Here is a 19,203-nt window from a genome sequence, read left to right on the forward strand (position 1 = left end):
TTTCTAATGTTAATTTAGAATTTGTTTTTCTATTTCAGAAAAAAGAGGCTAATCTGGATGAGGTAAGTGTGGGTTATTACACCAGTAAGGTAACATGAAACATCAGGGGATGTTTTAATATTGAAGTTTACTAAATTTGTGTGGTTTTCAAAGGCGTCTCTTTAAGTTCTCATTTTAATTAAAACAAATTCCATTATTAAATTTAGAATGAAAAAGTGACATTAACAGTGAGATTTTTAAGGTTATTTCCATTTTTTTCCCAAACATATGATTTTGATGTTTCTTTATGAATGGAAGAAGAATACGATTCTCAAAACTACTCTATGTCTGTATGTGTATGTACACACACACACACACACACAATATAAAAGAGAGAAAGAGTTCCAGAGATGTGGCACTTCTCAGCTGCCTTTTTATTGAAAACCAAGTCATCTTTTCTGGAAAAAGTAGACAGCGTAGATTGATGTATGTGGGTTTTGGGTTTTTTTGGAGTCCTAGAAATTTCCCTACTCTTCCCTCCCCTACTTTCTCACTTCCTTCTTTTCTTTTTCAGAGGTATTGCTTGGGTTTCTTCCGTAGATCATCAGTTTTATTCTTAGTTCATCCAGAATGTATGACCTTTTGGATCATTAAAAGGAGAAAGATTTCTTCTACTTATAGAGGTTAAGCATAACTATCGCAATTGCTTTACCATTAATCTGAGGAGTATTATCCTCTTAATGGTGGCAAACAGGATGTTAGTAAAGAAAAGTGACTGACCTTTGATTGTTGCCCAAGTAGCTTAGGTTAGTTCCAAAATTTATTGCTTTTATTTTTTTTTTTTCTTCAACCACCTATATTCAGGTACTTTTCTTTGTTGTTTTTTTACTTACATTGTACATGACAATTTCCTCACCTTCATCAAAAATCAGTCCTGCAATCAAATAAATCTATGATCCCATGATCCTGCCTTAAATCCTGCCTTTTACATAATGGTTATGACAAAAATATCTGGATCTTAAAAGGAATGTTAAGAGTTTGTGCTCAGTATGTCTGTCTATTGTTTGGTTAAAATGAGATGAGAGCTTCAGTTCCCTTGTCAAGCATTTGGTATTTTTAATTAAGAATGAGGATAGGTTCATTCAGGGTAGGTATATATTAATCCCACCTCTATTCCAGAGATAAAAGTGTAGAACCTATGAAGTCTCCATACTGACTTCCAGAAATAGAAGGAAAAAAAACAAACACCAAAACATTTTCTTTGCCATGCCACAAGAACCTGCCAGATACTGCCTGATTTATGTGTTTGAGTAGCCAGAGCCTTTGGATAACTAGATTCTAACATGAAAACATTAGTACATCCTTGAGCTGTCAAATATGGGTCAGAAATAAGCAGCTAGAATATAATTGCATTGACAAGTACTTCATCATTTTTAGATTTTCAGGATTCAATTTGATCATTGGGTCAATGATCAATGAGTTTATTCTCAGTGTGGATTGGGATCTTTCTGATTGCAGTAGATTTTGTGAGTGAGGGGGAGAAAAGTACTTTTTAAATATTTCTGTGAATATGCAACAGTAAGGGAATATGTTTTCTTTGCAATTCTACCTTTTCCCTCTTGAATCTGCTTTAATTTGTAGCTGCCAGCTTTCCAGGGAATTAACATCCATTTCTCTCTTTCTCCCTGCTAGGCGGCTGCTGTGCTGCAGGCAGTTTTCAGGGGACATTTAGCACGGGAGAAGCTGTTTTCGAGCGATACATTTGGTTCAGAATCTCCCAGCATGCCCAGCTTTCCAAATAAGGTAGCCATCAAGACAGCTGGACACAGACTCAATATGTCACTCTCTGTTTCTTCTTTTGGTGCAATTTGTCAACTAGGGGAAGTACTAGATATTTTTTAACTTAGTCTTGAAAAGAATTCTCACCCAGTGGGCTTAACCTTATGCTCCAAGATGTAGTATATTTTCAGACCTCACTAATTTTGCCTCTAGCCCAGCCAAAGAAAATCTAGATTTGAGGTTAGATTGCTATTTGGGAGCCAGAGAATAAAGCAGCATATCTTACCTTGTTACTCAGATATAAGAACCCCTATCTAAGTTATTACCTCCCATAAGAAAAGACTTGTATCTTAACAGCTTTCAGAGTATAAGAATCTATATCAGGTGGTTGCTCACTGAATAGCCTCAGTAATCCAGTGAACCACCCAAAGAAGGAGATCTTGCTTTTTTGTCTATCTTGTTTCCAGGGTGGTAAACCTTAACTTTATTGTGAAAGGTTTGATGTCAAACCTTTACTTTGCTCCTTTGATATCATTACATTGTAGAGATCCAACACATCCCGCTGTCATAGTTCCTCAATTTTGGTGGCTGATAACAAGGAGGAAGACGAGGAGGCTATTGCAGTCATCCAGTCGATTTTCAGGGCACACTCAACACGGATGGGATACCAGTAAGTCAGAAGCAGCTGGTTCAAAGTGTGATTTGGATTTTTTGTTAGGCCTATTTCTGATGTATTAAAAGGAAATTTAAGACTCAAAGGGAGAAAAGGTGCCACTGCCACAATAACCCAAGAATAACACCTGATAGCATTTAGACATTAGACAGACAGTGTGATACAGCAAGTTAACATGTCAGCTATTTGAGAACAAAAGCCACAGTTTTGAGTTTTTTTGTTTTTTTGTTTTTTCCAATTCTTTTGATGAACAGATAGTAATACACTGTGGACATGTGGTGAGCCTTAACTTGATCAGATTTGAAGAGCCCTTGGGATCATCATCTCATCCCATAATCACTTTGCTTTTTTTGTTCTGGGAGAAAATATATAGATAATATTTTGGTCACCTCTTGGTCCAGGTAACCATGAGTCTGTAGACTTCCTGTCTTACTGCTTTTTTTTTTTTTTTTTTAATGTGTAATTCTGGTATTTAACAGATGAAATATCCCAAAAGGCCCAGAATAGATTCCTTCTTTCATTGCACAGACTTTTTTCAACAATAGTCCCATCATCTGATCTCTGCCTGGGCTTTATGGTGACTCTGTCCAATCTCACTTCTTCCTACCTTTGCTCTACAGTGCTCTCCCTGACCTTTGCAAAGCCTTGGGGCTACCTAAAGACATAATGCACCAAAAGACAAGAAGGGGGGAAAGGGTGGTTTAAAAAGCCTTTTTTACAAAATCTCAACAGACTGGGCCTCCATTTCCTCCTTTGTACAATGAGGTATTAGCCTAGATGATCTGTGAGGTACCTTCCAGCTCTGAACATTCTATGAGTCTATAAACAAGCCTTTATAGCCTTTTTGCTAAAGTTTGAATTGTTTCATTGATTATATTTTTCTCCAGATCCTTCTCTTCATCCTCACAGGCAAAATAATGAGCCCTGCTTTGGGCCTCAAACCACTATAATATGTCCTTTAAAAAACTTTTTAATGTTTTTTTTTTTCCCCAGTGCAAAAACAGGCTTTGATTCTCCCATAAATGAAAAGAATCCTATTTCAGCAGTATGCAAGAAATCAACTTCTCTAATCTCTGCACCATCTTCTCTTGGTAATCTCATTTTTTAAAAAATTAGATATAAGGGAGTGTTTATTTTTAGCCAAGAGGATAGTTGTTCTAAGTTCCTTTTTATACAGTAAAATAACAAGACCTAAATAATTCTTTAAACACTGAGATTTATCTTTGATACCCTGTCAGATCATCACAGTTCATCCCATCCCTTTTTAAAATGTATGCAGGAGGAAAAAACCCCAACTTATTCCCATAGGTTACAGCTTATACTATATATGTAGGTTACTTAGGTTATAGGAATATTTTGATATTAGTTATCAAGGTATCTTGTTTATTAACTTAATCCAGTGTGCTCTTTTTTTTTTTCCTTATATTTTTAGACCTACCTCTCACCAGAAAAGAATGGTTTCTCTACCTTGATTAATGGCTTTTTTTGTTTGATTTTTAAGGAAAATATCTCTTAATTTCCATTCCTATTTTACTAAAGCTCAAAGTAGTATTATACTACAATTAATTATATATTTAGCATCTTAACTACATAATCCTGAGAATCCTTTCCAAAAATCTGTGAATGAAGCATAGACTTCTTTCTGCCCACTGAGGAGCAATAATAAATTGAGTTCCTTCACTTGCTGTTTTTGATGTGAAAGCAGAAAAATGCTTTCCAAGAACAATGAGAACTATTTGATTTTATAAGTGAAACTTTTGAGATTTTGAGATACCATTAAATCACAAAATATAGTCTTGATCATTTGTGAACATATCACTGTGGGCAAACAAGGGATCTTCTGGTATGATGGCATTTTAGACAAATAGTCCTGTTCTCATTTAGTGCTGTTCAGAGTCAGTCATAGACTTTACTGTAGCTTCTTCTAATCTAAGAGGTGGCATCACCCGGGGGCTGGAGGTGGGCAGGGGCAGGTAGAAATGAAATTTCCTAAACTAGTAAAATCAAAATGTGCAGAGGAAGAGATGAAATACATTATAAATACAGGAGTTTTATTTGCTTTGCCATTGATGTACATCTTTGAAGTTTCTGACTTTTGAGTTATTCCAGGTAAAGAAGATAGTGAAGTTAGTAGCGAAGAAGCTGCAGAAGAATTACCAGCTGATGATGATGAGAGTATACAGCCCAAAGACCTGAAGTCACTGGCTCATCAACAAGCCTTTTGTGGTAAGTGTCCAGATACACTCAGTGAATCTCAGGAAAGAGCCTGAGCAGTCTCTTCTTTCACAGAGTCAGGGTTTCTCTGGCCATGGAGTTGTCTCTTTGCTTGCTGACTGGAAAACATCCACCTGGCTGAAAGAACAGACAAGACAGTTTGGGTGAGAAGATAGGATAGAACAGCTTACTCACTTATCTGAGCACACTGGTGTTATGATCAGTCCTTTTAGTAGTTGAGTTCCTCATCTGCTCTTCTTGGCTGACTTGCCATAAGCCCCCAGAAAGTAAGCTCAGGATAACTTTCAGGGAGATCACTGCCTTTTAGGTCATATTCCTGTTCATTTGCACCAGTGTTCCAGCTCTTGTAGAACTGAATTCTGAGACTCTTAAATCGACCAAATTGTCCAAGCTTTGTGGTCTAGTGAAGAAAGCGCTGGACTTGGAATAAGGAGAGCAGAATTTGATTTCTGGCTCTTACCTTTACTGACTGTGTGACCGTGGGGAAGTCATTCAGTCTATCTGAGCTTTTGTTTCCCCATCTGTAAAGTGGGGATCACAATACTTGCACTTAACTCCCTCACAGAGTTGGTGTGAGAAAAGCTTTGTGAACCATAAATTGCTATAGAAATGTCAGTTGTTTTAATTAATTAATATATTCAGGGTGTAGTAGACAGAGGGCCAGTCTTGAATAGCACAATAACCATGGACATGTCACTGAAACTACCAGTGACCCAAACACAGTCTAAATCACAACTTTGTTTTTTTCTCTATCTCTCTCTTTATTTATTTCTCATACACATACAGTCACTATATATGCATAAGAATTTTTTTAAAAGGGGTAAAAAAGTACTTAAGGTACAAAAAGCTTTGTTAGTTTCCAGTGTACCAGAATGTTGAGAATACCTTTTAATAACTTTCAGACTTCTAAATAGGTTTGAGTAGCATAGCTTTGTTGTGCCACAGTTCTCTTTTAATGTCCTGACCCAGTTTCCCTAATTGTCCTTTTCAGTTACTCTGCCTCAGGTTATAACCATTCCCTCTTAATGTTTGATAGGAAAAAGGTCTTATATCTTAGACCTTAGGCTATACTTATTCCTTCTTAATGTTTGATGGGATAAAGGTTTTAATCCATTTTAGACATCATTAGAATATTAGGAGCCTCTCCAGTATCTCCCTCCATTGTGTCATCCTAGGTGCCTGCCTCCATTAAGTCATCCTCATCCTAGGTTCCTCCCCCCATTAGGTCAACCCCATCCAGATACTTCCCCCATTATGTCATTGTTCTTGTTTGAGACTATAGTCTCATTCAGCCCTGGGACCAATCTTTCCCTTTTAAATAAACTACTAAATTGTTCTCTAATTTCTACTTTGCTCAGTTTCTCTGGCATTACAGCTTCTTATTGACTTTTTATGTCCCTTAGAATTTTTTTAAAAATCAGTGCTAAATTTTTGTGAAAGAATATAATTGTGCTCCCCATTAGTCTTCTTGTTCAGAGTTGCTCTAAACTTAAGATTTATTCTTATGCCTAAAATTAATGTGTATTCATGTGATTCAGATACTTTTATCATTCTGTTTTCACTTAGGAAATGAGTCAGTCTCAGACAGAGAGAGATAGAGAAAACGAGAATAAATAAAATATCTGAGGCAGGATTCAATTATAATTTTCTTCTCTGTATCTCAAACATCATATCTGCCATGACCAAAGAATTCATCACCAAATGGTCTGTCTATGATGAACTTCCATGTAATTGGTCCTCAGAAAGCCATACTCATATCTCAATTAAGCGTCTAATCATCTTAATCCTTAAATCTTTATGAACCAATTTTCTTGGTGTGTGAGAGTGCACCTTTTTTTCAAACAATTATATCATCTAAACTGTTAAATTTCAATAATAATTATGTTGATTTTTTAAGAGTCATAGTATTGATGGAGTTGTTCAAAGTAGTGTTTCAGAATGCCCTTCTTATTAGTTCTGTAGAATTGTTTTCTGAGAATAACTGAAAAGTTTTGAACATAATATAAATGAGAAGAAAAATAGTTATAATTGCAATACAGAGTATTTGGAGAGATGATTTACATCTTTATGAATCATCTTTTTTTCATTTCATTTAAGTATAACTATTTGAAAAGACTCTTTAAAAATACACATACTAGATCTTATGTTTTCAAATGAGTACAGTCCTTTTCAGAGCAGTCACTGTATTTCACTGTCTTTTCAGTTTATTGCAAATAAATTTACAGTTCTTCTATGGGAGTTGCCTTTGGAATTCCCCCTCCCCTTTTTTTTTTTTTTTTTTTTTTACATTTTTATTGATTTGTCTTGTTTTTACATTATCTTTATTTTTGAATCTATCCCTCTCCCTCCCCAAGCTAGAGATCCATCCTTTATTAATAAAGAATAAAAAGAGTGGGGGTCGGGGGAGGAGGAAGGGAGAAGCAGAATTCAGAACAACTATCCAACACATTAATCAAGTCTTGTAATTTATGCAACATTCCGCTCCTAGTCCCTCACATCTGCAACAGAGAGATTTTTTCATCTCTTCTTCAGAGTCAAGCTGAGTTATTATAATTATGTGGCACTAAATTTCATTTCTTTTGTTCTTTCCATTTTCATTGCTTTATATAACTATTAAGTATTTATTTTTCTAGTTCTGCTTACTTCATTTGGGATCAGTTCACATAAGTCTTCCCAAGTTTTTCTGAATTCTTCAAACACATTTCTCGTGGTGTAATAATATTCCATTATGTTCACATACCACAGTATGTTTAGCTATTCCTCATTATGAATCTGTTTTGTTTCTTGTTATTTGTTACCAGAAAAAGGTGACAAGTTTTTTTGTTTTTTTTTTTTTTGAATAGTTTGGGTGATGGCAAATTTAACTGTTTAAGTATGGATTTAATTCATTAAAATAGCTCAAATCATTTGGAGCCAAGTCTGGTAAATAAGGTGGGTAATGAAGTTGATCTCTTTTCTGTCTATTGTTGCTCAAGTTGTGCATTTTTAAAGGTGTGATTGCAAGTCAGCTTACTCTCGTCCTCCATTTTCTCCTTCTGTAAATTGAGGAGTTCAGACAGATGATTCCTAAAGTTTCTTCTAATTCTAAACCTGAGGTCCTTTAAAGTACAAAACTGATTTTCTTGCATGCCTCACAGCCTGGTTTTGAAGACAATTCTTAAGAACTAAAGATTTAAAGCTGCAAGGGACCTTAGCATTCTTCTGGTTCAACTCCCTCATTTTACAGGTGAGGAAACTGAGGCTAAGAGAGAGTAAATGACAATCTTGATCCAAGATCACATGAGTAATAAGTAGTCAGCCTATTCCTGGTCGTCCTAGTGCAACACTTTCAGCTGTGCACAACACTTGTTTTGTTGTATACATTCTTATACAGTTGTAATTTTAAAGACACTTTTGTTCCTTAGTCAGGCCTCAATCTGGAAGGGACTGAAACATCCCATTTTGACTTTGCCTGTTTTTCACTGGATCCATTTTCCCCATTGAGACACGGTTCTGGTGTTTCAGCTCCAGATTCCTTCATTTGGGAGTAGTATTTGTAATGATTTGAGAAGACTTCTTGATAAAACCAATTAATCCTGGCCAATGATCTATGCTGTACTGCTCTTTTACTCCTGCCTGTAGGGGGAGAGCTGATAATGTTTGTATGTCTCAAATGGGTCCCTTTTGTTCTGGAATTTCAGTTGCCTGGAGAGAATTGTTTCTTTGAGGAGCTTATATGGTGTTATTGAATCTCATTTTCTTTGTGGTTAATTTCAGCTGTTTCCTCCCACACCCGGTTGCAGTCCATTGTTGCTCCACCGGTGGATGAAGTAAGCTCCGACGATTCCGATGATATTGTCATCTCTCCATCTCTGCCCATGAAGAAAAAAAACTCTCCCCATGTTAGCTCTAGGCTCTTGTAACTACCCACAGGAATGGCCCTACACATACAGCTGCTCTTTATTCCTGGATGAGGTTAAGGCTAAAAGCATAGAGGACTTCTTGAACCCTTATTCTCTAATGCTGGAAGAGCAGTTGGATTGGTAGGGAAATGACATCTATTTACTCTTCTTAGAGATTTAAAGCATAAGCTAGCCACAATGCAAAAGTTATGATGAGTGGTAGAGGATCAAAGAAAGCTTCAAGTAGAGTCCAGGGTAGTTTTTTCCCTTTTTCTTTTTTTTTTTTTTTTTTTGAAAGCATCATTATCAGCATTCTTAACAGCTGAGAGCTATATTTCAATGAACAAAAGCTGAATTTCAGTTTCTTGTAGTAAAGCTCTTGTGGACATGATACTTCCCGTATTCTTGGGCATATCTACCACCTGCTTTAGAGCTCTGTACTGAGCAACACTACAACTCTTTAGAGCGGAGCTGGGTGATTATGCTACTGGGGGGGGGAGGAAAAGTAAAAAACACAAAATTACAAATTGAAGAAGCTACATTAAAATTATTTTTGAAAATGTATTAGATTGAATTATAAACTGAAGAAGCTACATTAAAATTATTTTTGAAAATGTATTAGATTGGCTTAGCTAGGTGGCCTTACAAAGCCCAGCTACTGGTGTGGCAGGTTGAGGAGAGGAAAAGTCCCTGATCACAAAGTGAAAATGAAGTCATCCTATTCTGATATTTAAAAAACTCTTGGTTCTCATCATCATTTGTTTTGTTCCTACTATACATTGAAGACTACCCTTAAATCTTGGACAGCCCTAACATTTAAGTGTTAAGTTAAGCTATAACTAATAGTAGGCCAACTGCTGAATTTTTCCAGAATCCAGCTGCCCCAAATGGAAAGAGTGGCCATGCTTGGAAGGAACAGTTGAAACATTGGGGATTACATGTGTCAGAAGAGCGCCTCATCTTCTATGAGGAATGTTTTTTTTTTTTTTCACTTAGAAAATCACAGATGAGTTCTTTCTTTAAAAATACACACACACAGACCTAGTTTCCCCTTAAATTGCTATGTGTTAGAATTTGAAGGGGATGAAACTTCACAATGCCCCTTGATCAGAAGAGATGTAATGCATTTTTAGAAAACAACATCAAACTGTTACATTGATACCCAGCTTTCTAGAATCTTATTCTAAGGGTTCCAGTATAAACTCCTGGTTCTGCATTTCCTTGTAGCTTAAAGTATGAGCACTGTCATCAGGGAAGCAAGCAGGAGAGATTGATTTACATGGAGATTCTATCTAGTGACCAGATAGACTGTCTCCAATACTCTGTCCCCATACAAATAAGTGTGTCATAAGTGTGACAGAATCAAGTCAACTCAGTATTTAGAGTCTTCTGCAGTCATCATTCAGTTGGGCAGTTTTTATAGAACTATAGAACTAGTTTGAATGAAAAAATTCATTCAAACACCCAAATCTTTTTGCACTGTTATTAATTTTCATGGTATCAAATTTTTTTGACTGGTGGCTTGATTTGAACTATATGGTGGTTTTCGCATTTGGGGAATTCAGCTTAAATTTGTTTCTTTGTGATCTCCTTTCTTTCATTAGCTTCCAGAGCTAATCTATTCAATGAGATATAAGTACCAGGAGGATTCAGTTAAATCCAAGAAATCCTTGTCTGTAACTACTCAGATTAAAAATTAGAGCTTAAAAATTAAAATTTCTATTTACTACTCCCCCACTTTAAAAAATAGTCAATTGCTTTTTGTGTCTGCTTTTTAATTCTTGGGAATTAATGATCCAAGAAGTTATTTATAACTTCCTGAGCAAGAGGAGGGAGTAATAGCCTTCCTTTTCCTCTTAGGAGATTTGGTTGTATCTTCTTTTGAGCCCAAAGCTTCTTTTCCAGATACGGCTGTGGAGGGTGACAGGATAACAGGCAACTGTCAACCCAGACAGTGATTACCAGAGCAAACAAGCTCAGCATGCCTCTGTCAAGTCAGAAAAGTTTGATTATTCTCTAGAATGTCAAGAATGAGACTGGAAGAAACTACAAATGGCCTTTATAATGTAATCTGGAGGGGAGAAAGCACAACCCATTTTCTTCAGCATTTCTAACACGATAAAAAGAATTATTTTTGTTGGTAGGCTTATGTTTTCAAGCGGATACCACTAGGAATTGTAAATATGATCATTTTTTTCTGTATGTTATACTTAAATATTGAATTTAAGAGCTTTTTTTTTTTTGAGGGGAAAAGGTCAATATATGTTTAGTCCTTCTGTTACCTAAACTTCATCTACAAAGAGATTTCTAAGGGAGCAAGTGCGCTTTGCATTTCTGTTAGAACAAGAAAATCCCATTTAGCAGAAGAGGGGTATGTACTAGTCTTGTGTCCTTAAATGCCTATGCTTGAGGATTTCTATAGTTCTTTTCCTGGAGAAAACCATAGGATGTTTTCAGCTTCTGGTCTTAAGGGTACCATTCTATGTATGGTCCTTTCTATTGTGTGCCACATAAGTTAAAATTGGCAGAAAAAACTGCTAGCAATGTTTGGCAGGAAGAGATGTGCCAAATCCAAGTGTGACTTGTGGATATGAAGAGAAAAGGAAGCTTCTCGGGCTGATGTTCCTAGCTGAAGAAAATAGGCCTCTTTCTCCAGATTGTGCATTTTCTTTCAGTTGAAACAGAATCTCTTTTATTATTTTGCTGCCTAGAGTATGACCCCCTCCATGATCTATGTACTTGCACCCTTATTTGAGTATCTTAGAAAATTGTCCATTTGTCTGAGCAGAAAACAGTTGCATTTATTGAAAATCATTTAAAGACCTCAGAAGAAAACCAAGTGCCTGGATGAGTGTTTCTGGATTAGTCTATAGGTGAAGATTTTTGAAGTGAGAATTCTCACTGTTTGTGGAATAAACTAGGATTTTTTTTCTAAAGATCATATTTTCACATTACAAAAGCCTAATTATGCTCTGATAGTCTCCATGGGTAGGCTGAGACTCAGACCACCTCTCTGAAGATGGTGGCTCATACCTTTGAAGGGAGGACTTATATTGCTATCTTCTGCATCTTCAGAAGGAAATGGCAAAACATTCCAGTATCTTTGCCAAGTAAACCCCAAATGGGGTAATGAGGATTTGGACATGCTTGAAAAATGACAACAACTGAACCTCCTCTCTGGATAAATAGGACTGCAGGTCATAAGCCTATTTGCTTAACATTTTTCACCCCAATACCACGGCATTCCTTTGAAAATGTAAAATATATAAGGAAAGAAGATGTTACTGTTTTTAGAATGTAAAAAGTTTAATTTTGAAGGAAAAAAACCCTAAACTCTCAATTTCAGATATTTTAGAAATAATCCATGAACAGAAAGCTTAATTTTAGTTATGGAACTTTTCATCATTTTTTTCCCAAACGTGTGTTTGTTTATTTTTTTAATGTCAGCAACCATTGAATTGAGAGGACTTTTTAATCTGTTGCTTATCATAGCTCATATCAGCATTCTCAGCCAAAGGAAACTGAGTGGCTACTTCACAATGAGGCTGCTTCCATTTTATCCCCTCAGTGGAAATACTGCCTGAGCAGTTTCTATGGGCTGCCTCTGAGAACCCTCCATCCCCACCACTGCCCATTCTGTGGAACCAGTCTTCCTCACTGGATGTATTACTACTCCTGCTGAGCTTTCATAACCATAATTATTCTCTTCTATAGGAACTGGAGGAGAGGGGAGAGAAACACCCTTCTCAGGAGGTAGGAATAGGTAGCTCAATTAGCTTTTTTGAAGATGCCTTTAGAGTTATGTGGGAGTGACTTCTAGTTAATTTAAGTGCTAGTACCTCTGTATAGATCACTTGCTTCAGATTCACCCACTAGACTTGGGAATACTGGGAAAAGAAAGTGGGGTCATGTGGAATAGACAGGTGTTGAGGCCAGAGTGATGTAGCTTCATAGTCTTTTCTGGGTTAGGGAGTGTTTAGATAATGCAAACCATTAAAAGGGGACTTCATTACTGAATTAGACAGCAATGCAAAACTTAGCAAACCACATTAGAATCCAGTACAAGGACACACAATTTTTAAAAACTGAATTGTAAAATGTTTTAAATGGAGTTAAGCCTAAAACACTGGACATGTTTATGTTTCTAAAACCCAGAGAAAGGGAAACTATTGCAGTGGAAGGTGTAGCTTGACTCTTTGGTATCAGATTTGCCAGCAAAGGGAAGAAGTGCCCACTTAGAGAGTCAAACCAAATGGTGTCTAAACAGAACATATCTTCCAACAGACTGTGAAATATAATAGTTATAAAACTGCTTAGACTTGAAGATAGGAAGCAAGGTAGAGATATAAGGGGAAGAAGCTTAAGATGTTAGAAATGTTTACATTTCTTATACCATTCTTGTTAAAGAAACATTGCAAAAAGAAATGAATGATTCTAATTAAAAAGATTTCATTTGATGTCCACTCACCATTATTCCCAAAAAGAAAAATGGAAGAAAGAAGTATAACCTTGGTTCTCCAAATGGGTCAGAGTCCATTCTCCCTTTTCCTCTTTCCCAATGACAAAACCAACTTTATTTAGGAAAAAGACCATCTTGGCTTGAATCTATCAAGACAGGTCCAGCCAAGGCTTATGTCCAAGAAATAAATGTTCTCTGCAGAAAAGACCAATGACCTTGTAAAGTCTTCAAGGTACAAATGAAAATTAAACTGCACTATAACTTATCTAATTGCAAAGGCTCCATTTTTTTGTTATGGAAGCTCAGCTTGCATGTTGCTCTTCTATAATCTATAGCAATTTACATCAGGCTTGAGGAAGCAAGAGTGTGATGCAGCATGTACAACAGCATGATGCCCTGACCAGATTCTGAACTTTCATTTCTCACATTGTCCCATCTTCAAGTGCCTAAAACCTAATAAATGTGGTATACTGTTTTACCCGGTCCTTTGCTGATCATGGTTAAATAATATTTTTTAAGTTGGAAAAATTAGGAAAATTCTGAAAAGAAGGAATTGTAAATCTGTTAACTTGAATTGCTAGAAAGAGCATTGGTTTCTTAAATTTTTTTATTTAGAACTATTCTAATCTTGTCAACAATTTACATGTAAATCTCTTGGAATGGGAAAGATTTTTACTTTGCCTCATCATTATTCTTTATAAATAAAAGTTGTTTTGCAGAATAATTGTCTTGATTGCCATATAAATGTTTTTTTTTTAAATTACTTCCAGGTGTGCTATTACTTTAACTCACATGGCACAACTTTAGAAATCCTATTTTTTTGAATTACATAGTTTTGTTCTTGTCATAAACATGGGTCCTGAAATTTAGAAGCAGGCAGGATATTGGTAGGTCTCCTTGCCAACATAAAAAGGTCTACTTCAATTGGTGGCTCCTTGTTCCATCTTTTAATCTTCTATTTAGTGCACACAAAGGAGGAGAGGAGCTGTAAGAAACTGAAGAGTCCAGGAATATTTCTGTTAATTTGACTGAATATTTGTTTCTGGAGCAATTAAGAAACTTTTCCTTGGAATTCAAACAATATTCAAATATGTCCGTACCAAAAAAAAGCTTGACGGGTTTAATTTTTGTATTTGTTTTCCTTTGTTTGGTTGCAACAAGATGATTTCAGATTAAATTTTTTATATTCCCTTCTAACCTCTAACCCCTTAAATCCTAGGTCTATATTGTTTTAATCCCTTTAAGATTACCTTGTAAATTGTTCCTGGTGTTAGAAAGCTGGGCAGTATCCTTGTTCCCTTTAGTGTTATCTGATGGTTAGTTGCTCATTTGGAAAATTTTGTGATTTGCCTCAAAGAAAGAAAGATCTGTAGGATTCTGCATTAACTGGTGGGAAGAATGACATTCTAGACTCAGAGCTTAATGCCTCAACCCTATTATCTTCCCAAAGAGTTCCTTTATTTCAATGAGACTTGTATTTATTAGCAGAAAGCCATATTCTACATTGTGAATATTCTGCACTGGATTTGTAGAGGGTGGGACCACCCACTTTTAACATGCATTTAGCCATTTACAGATGACTTAACAATTGTACTTTCAGGGTTCCCACAATGAAGAATTTCCATTCTTGCTCTAGACTGTTCTCCAGATGGGAAAGCAAAAACCTATTGTGATGCAGTCCATGTACCTCTGGGAACATTCTTTCCTACTAGTATGTCCATTCCAAAGATGGAATCCCTCACATTATCCCCACATTCCATTTTTCAGAGTACTTTAGAATGTACGAGCCCCTCAGATATCTAAGGAAAATGTACTTCCTTACCTTAACATTCTTTTCTGGATTTCCAAAAAAAAAGCCAGTTTTACAGTAGAAGGAGCCTTAGGTCTGAGGTTAGAAAATCTCTATTCAAGTTCAGCCATTGAATTGTGGGCATTATAACCTCTCCATGTGTCAGATTTCTCACCCATAAAATGATGGTGCTACTGCTTGGATTCTGTGTATATGCAATGGATGTTCTCTTGCATTTCTTAAACAACTATATTTGACACCTATGCAATTAAGCATTTTCTAACTTGTATTATAGTTATTTGTATAGATGTTTTATCCCTCCTAGACTATATTGTAAGGTACTGTGTAAATGTGGACTGTTATTATTTTTAGAGAGTTCAGAACTTTGACAATTAAGGTGCAAGGAGAGTGGGGGAATCTTTTCCTTTCATGTTATGACTCCTTGCCAAAAGCTCTTTCCCCCCTCAACCTGTCAAGGTGAAAGTAGCTGCTTTAATATCTTATTTGATCTGGCCCAATTTAATCTCTGAGTGGCATGTCTGTTAGACATTGCTGACCTAAGGAATATCAGAAAGTTTAGTTTTCTGAGTGTCCTTGTTTCCATGGTACTAGTCTCAATTGGAGAAAGGCGGAGGGTGGAGTAGAAGAAGCATGACCAGTATTTTAATTAGCCAGCAGCATAATAGTTTGAGGTTCAAAGGAAAAGCTCAAATTCATGCCCACTGTAAGAAGCAGTGTTCCAATCCGAGGTAGGAAGCTAAGCCAGCCATTCCCCTTAATGCAGTCCTTAAACCATGTTTCTAGCCACAACTCAGTTTCAGTCACCCTTGTCAGTGGACTGGAGTAAAAGGCTTTCTTATTCAAAAGAAGCAGGCAGCAAGCTCCACACACCAATGAGGCTGGAAAGGCTTGCAAGATGGGGAGAGATCTTAAGAGTGACCACCTTAAGAAGATAAAAAGCATCCACGGGGCTTGCAGAGGTGCCGCTGGAAAAGAGGAAAGAAGAATGCTTACAGTTGTGATATTAGCTGCAATATCAGAAGAGCCCAGATGTGAGATGAGCATCCGAATTAGCAGATCGCCCTGCCCACCACCACCCCGCACCCATAGTCTTGGGTCCTTACAAGTCTCACTATCATCAACTATTTTGATGCCCCCAGATTCCACAAGGAATCCGGATTATGGGGAATGTTTAATGCAAACTAAGAGAAAATGTAGCTGGTATACACATGACTCAGTTGGGTCCTATGGAGCGCTTGAAAATATAGGCACCAGTGAACTACCCTAGAGCCAACCAGTTCCTTTCAATTCTAAGGGATCCTCACTGTTTTATACTACTCTACTCTGGTTATCTCGAGCAGGTTATCAATGTAAGAAGTGAGAGACTAGGGCAGGAATAAAAATAACTTGAACTTCCCTTGTGCTCATCTCTTTTAAGTGACTTGCCTATGATTATACAGCTACACATTAGATTTGAATTTAGGTCCTCCTGATTAAAAGGCCGATTCTCTATCCACTGCACCACCTCTATTTCCTTAGTACAGGACCCTGAGCAGGCTGGTGAGGATGGGACTTGATTGTGTTTCCAAGCTAGCTTCTAAATGCTTCCTATCCTTCCCTAATATTACAAAATCTTAGTTTTAGGGAAGGAATCTTGGAGGTTGTCTCACCTAAGACTTCTATGAAGCATATATCTAAAATTACCTGAATAAAGAGTCATTTAGCATGTACTTGACTTTTAGAAACAGAAAACTCACTATCTTGGGGCAGTCATTTCATTTTTTATATAACTGTTAAGTCTCCTATATTGAGTAGAAATCTACTTCCCTGAGACTTCCACCCATGAGTCTTAATTCTGCTCACTCTGGTCAAGCGAACCCCTTGTGCATGTGAAAATCTTTCAGATACTTGAAAAAACACATACTTAACTCCCCCAGCCTGATTTAGTATTCTCTAAATATCCTTAATTCCTTTAACTTGCCAAATATTATTTTAGGTATTAGGGATAGAGAGAGACCCTTGAGGACCTTTTATAGATGAGAAACTAAAGGCTTTGTCCAGGATCACACAATTAATAGCCTGTCTGACATTTGAACCCAGGTCCTTGACTCCATATCTAGCAGTATTTGTACCACCTAGCCTCTCATGTAATATGTGTAGATAGATGGATGGATGGATGGGTGGATATGTATGTGTGTGTATATGACCTGGATTCATAGGAGCTGAGGGAAGGGAGTTGTGATGTATGTGTATATGTATAAATGTGTAATGATATGTCAAGTGCTGAATGAGTAATACAATGATTGCCTTAGAAGAGACAGATCACTGTGGGAGGAAATTGAACTGGGAAAATTTGGCTATGGAGGAGATTAGAGAAGTTACATTTGATTTGAGTTCAATGAATACAAAATGAAATGTTCACTAGAGCTGCCTCCTTATGAAAACAACCGTGCTGCTCAGTGAGAAGAGATCAGGAGTTTAAGCAGTCTATCTCAGTAGTCAATTGTAATTGATTTTTAATGTCATAGAAAGGGATTTAGTCATGTCCCTGTATTGTACTATGTGCTTACAGGGATTAATTAGCCTGATGACAGAGGTACCTTCCCTTTACAATGTGTGGTTTATAGATGGAGTAAGAAAAATGAACCTTTACATAATTAAGTCCTGGACAATGAGATCTGGAAACAATGTAACTGAAGTTCTCCCTAGTGTAGTACAAGGAGGACTTTGGGTAGGTCACACTGTCCCCTTTTGCTCTTCCCTCCCTTCTGTCCTTTATTCCCTGATGAAATCAGATTATAATGAATCCCAAGGATAGCTTTAAAGCAGGGAAGAAGACACAAAAATGGGTATTTTTTTAGAACATGGGTATAGAGTTGAAGAGGAGAGTGGAGAGGGAGAGGGATGGTCTCTCCTGATTTTACTTTAGAAAGGGATAACATTTTATGGGATCGGTTATTTGTAGCTGAACCTTAGGTTTCATAGAATTAAAAACCATAAAGGACCTTAGAGATCATTGTCTGATCTCTTTAATAATAATAACTACTCCCATTTCTATAGCACTGAAGTTTATGGAGCACTTTCTTAACCAACAATACCATGAGTTATTTAATGCAAGGGTTATCATTCAATTCAATGATCATTCAATCATTCAAATCAATCGTTTTCATGAATGAGGAACGAGGTCCAAAGAGTGACTCAGCCCATGGTCACACAGCTGGTTAGTGTTAGAGTGGGACACAGACCTAGGTCTCCAGATTCATCCAGTACCATACCATGCTGTCTTTTTTGTTGTCTTTTTTTAAGAATCAGCTCAAGGAACCCTCTTCTCATTCGGTTGGCTGCCTAAGTCATTCACTCCCTACCCAGTGGTCAAGTATTATTGCCGGGAATTGGGGGGTGTCCTACCCCTGGGAGGGAGGCAGCAGGATGGAGTAGGGATTGCCTTGGATGTAACCCACCCTGAAATAGTATATTGCTGTAGAGAGGTAAAGTTCTCATTGACTACTCTTTGCTATCCTATTGTTTGCCTTCGTCTCCCAGGGTCCCAGGCATTGGATCTGTTGCCGTATATCTAAGTCAGTTATCAGTTTTATTTTGATTATCTCTTCACATGTCTTTTTTTTCTCCTTGAGCTGGGAGGAACTGGCAAGAACAGCAGGAAGAGGAGGAAGTGATCACCGGAAACTCCTCAGTCTCCAAGACCCTTCTGGCCGCTGCTGAGCAGGAATTTTACAAATTCATTACAGAATTTTGAGGATAAGAACCATATTTTTTTCCTTTTTATGCTTTCCTGAATTCTGGCACTTGTGACTGGCTGCCAGGAAGACACAATGTGGATTTTATATGTTACCAGTCACCAGCCTGCTTCCATGCTCATCTTCTTCCTTGTAATGGAGACTCACAGGCCAAATCCAGCTTCAGTAAAGCCTGCGTTGTGCAACATCTTCAGGGGAATGAGCTGTTCCACATAAGTACATTTGCAATATATAAGAAGCTTGTCCCTTTAAACGCCAAAATTTGTTTTGTTTTAAACCATTTTGGATGAAAATTTCTCTAAAATGTAATATATTTTCATAAGCAGAGTAGAGTGAACAGAACTGATGCGGTAAAAAGATTTGGAATCAGATTAGGTGTTCAAAATCCTGAATCCTGCTATTGGCTATCCATTTAACTTTGGGCAACTCACCTGTGCCTTATTGTATTAACTGATCTCTTAGCTCTCTTCCTAGGGCAGCTAGATGGCTCAATGGATAGAGTGCTAGGCTGAAGTCAGAGTCATCTTCCTGAGTTCAAATCCAGCTGCAGACATTTACCAGCTGTGTGACCCTGGACAAGTCACTTAACCTTGTTTGCCTCAGTTTCCTCATCTGTAAAATGACCTAGAGAAGGAAAGGGTGAACTACTC

At 37.1% G+C, this 19,203-nt stretch overlaps 1 protein-coding gene across 7 annotated transcripts in view; it reads left to right on the forward strand.

Annotated features, from left to right (window-relative positions):
* IQCE (IQ motif containing E) overlaps positions 1-19,203 on the forward strand; it is a 181,969-nt gene that overhangs the window by 91,636 nt on the left and 71,130 nt on the right. For 4 of the 7 annotated variants that reach the window (XM_031941151.1, XM_031941123.1, XM_031941142.1 and 1 more), the window contains 6 exons: positions 39-62; positions 1,672-1,782; positions 2,304-2,428; positions 3,425-3,522; positions 4,541-4,657; positions 8,423-13,727. In XM_031941151.1, coding sequence (XP_031797011.1) covers positions 39-62; positions 1,672-1,782; positions 2,304-2,428; positions 3,425-3,522; positions 4,541-4,657; positions 8,423-8,568 — 621 coding nt within the window. In that variant the 3' untranslated portion in view covers positions 8,569-13,727. Of the gene's footprint in view, positions 1-38; positions 63-1,671; positions 1,783-2,303; positions 2,429-3,424; positions 3,523-4,540; positions 4,658-8,422; positions 13,728-18,430; positions 18,846-19,203 lie in introns of those variants that run through there. The other 3 variants (XM_031941131.1, XM_031941136.1, XM_031941158.1) reach the window with 3 other exon arrangements.

The sequence above is a fragment of the Sarcophilus harrisii genome, chromosome 1 (genome assembly GCF_902635505.1).
Source record: "Sarcophilus harrisii chromosome 1, mSarHar1.11, whole genome shotgun sequence".
NCBI classification, from domain to species: Eukaryota; Metazoa; Chordata; class Mammalia; order Dasyuromorphia; family Dasyuridae; genus Sarcophilus; species Sarcophilus harrisii.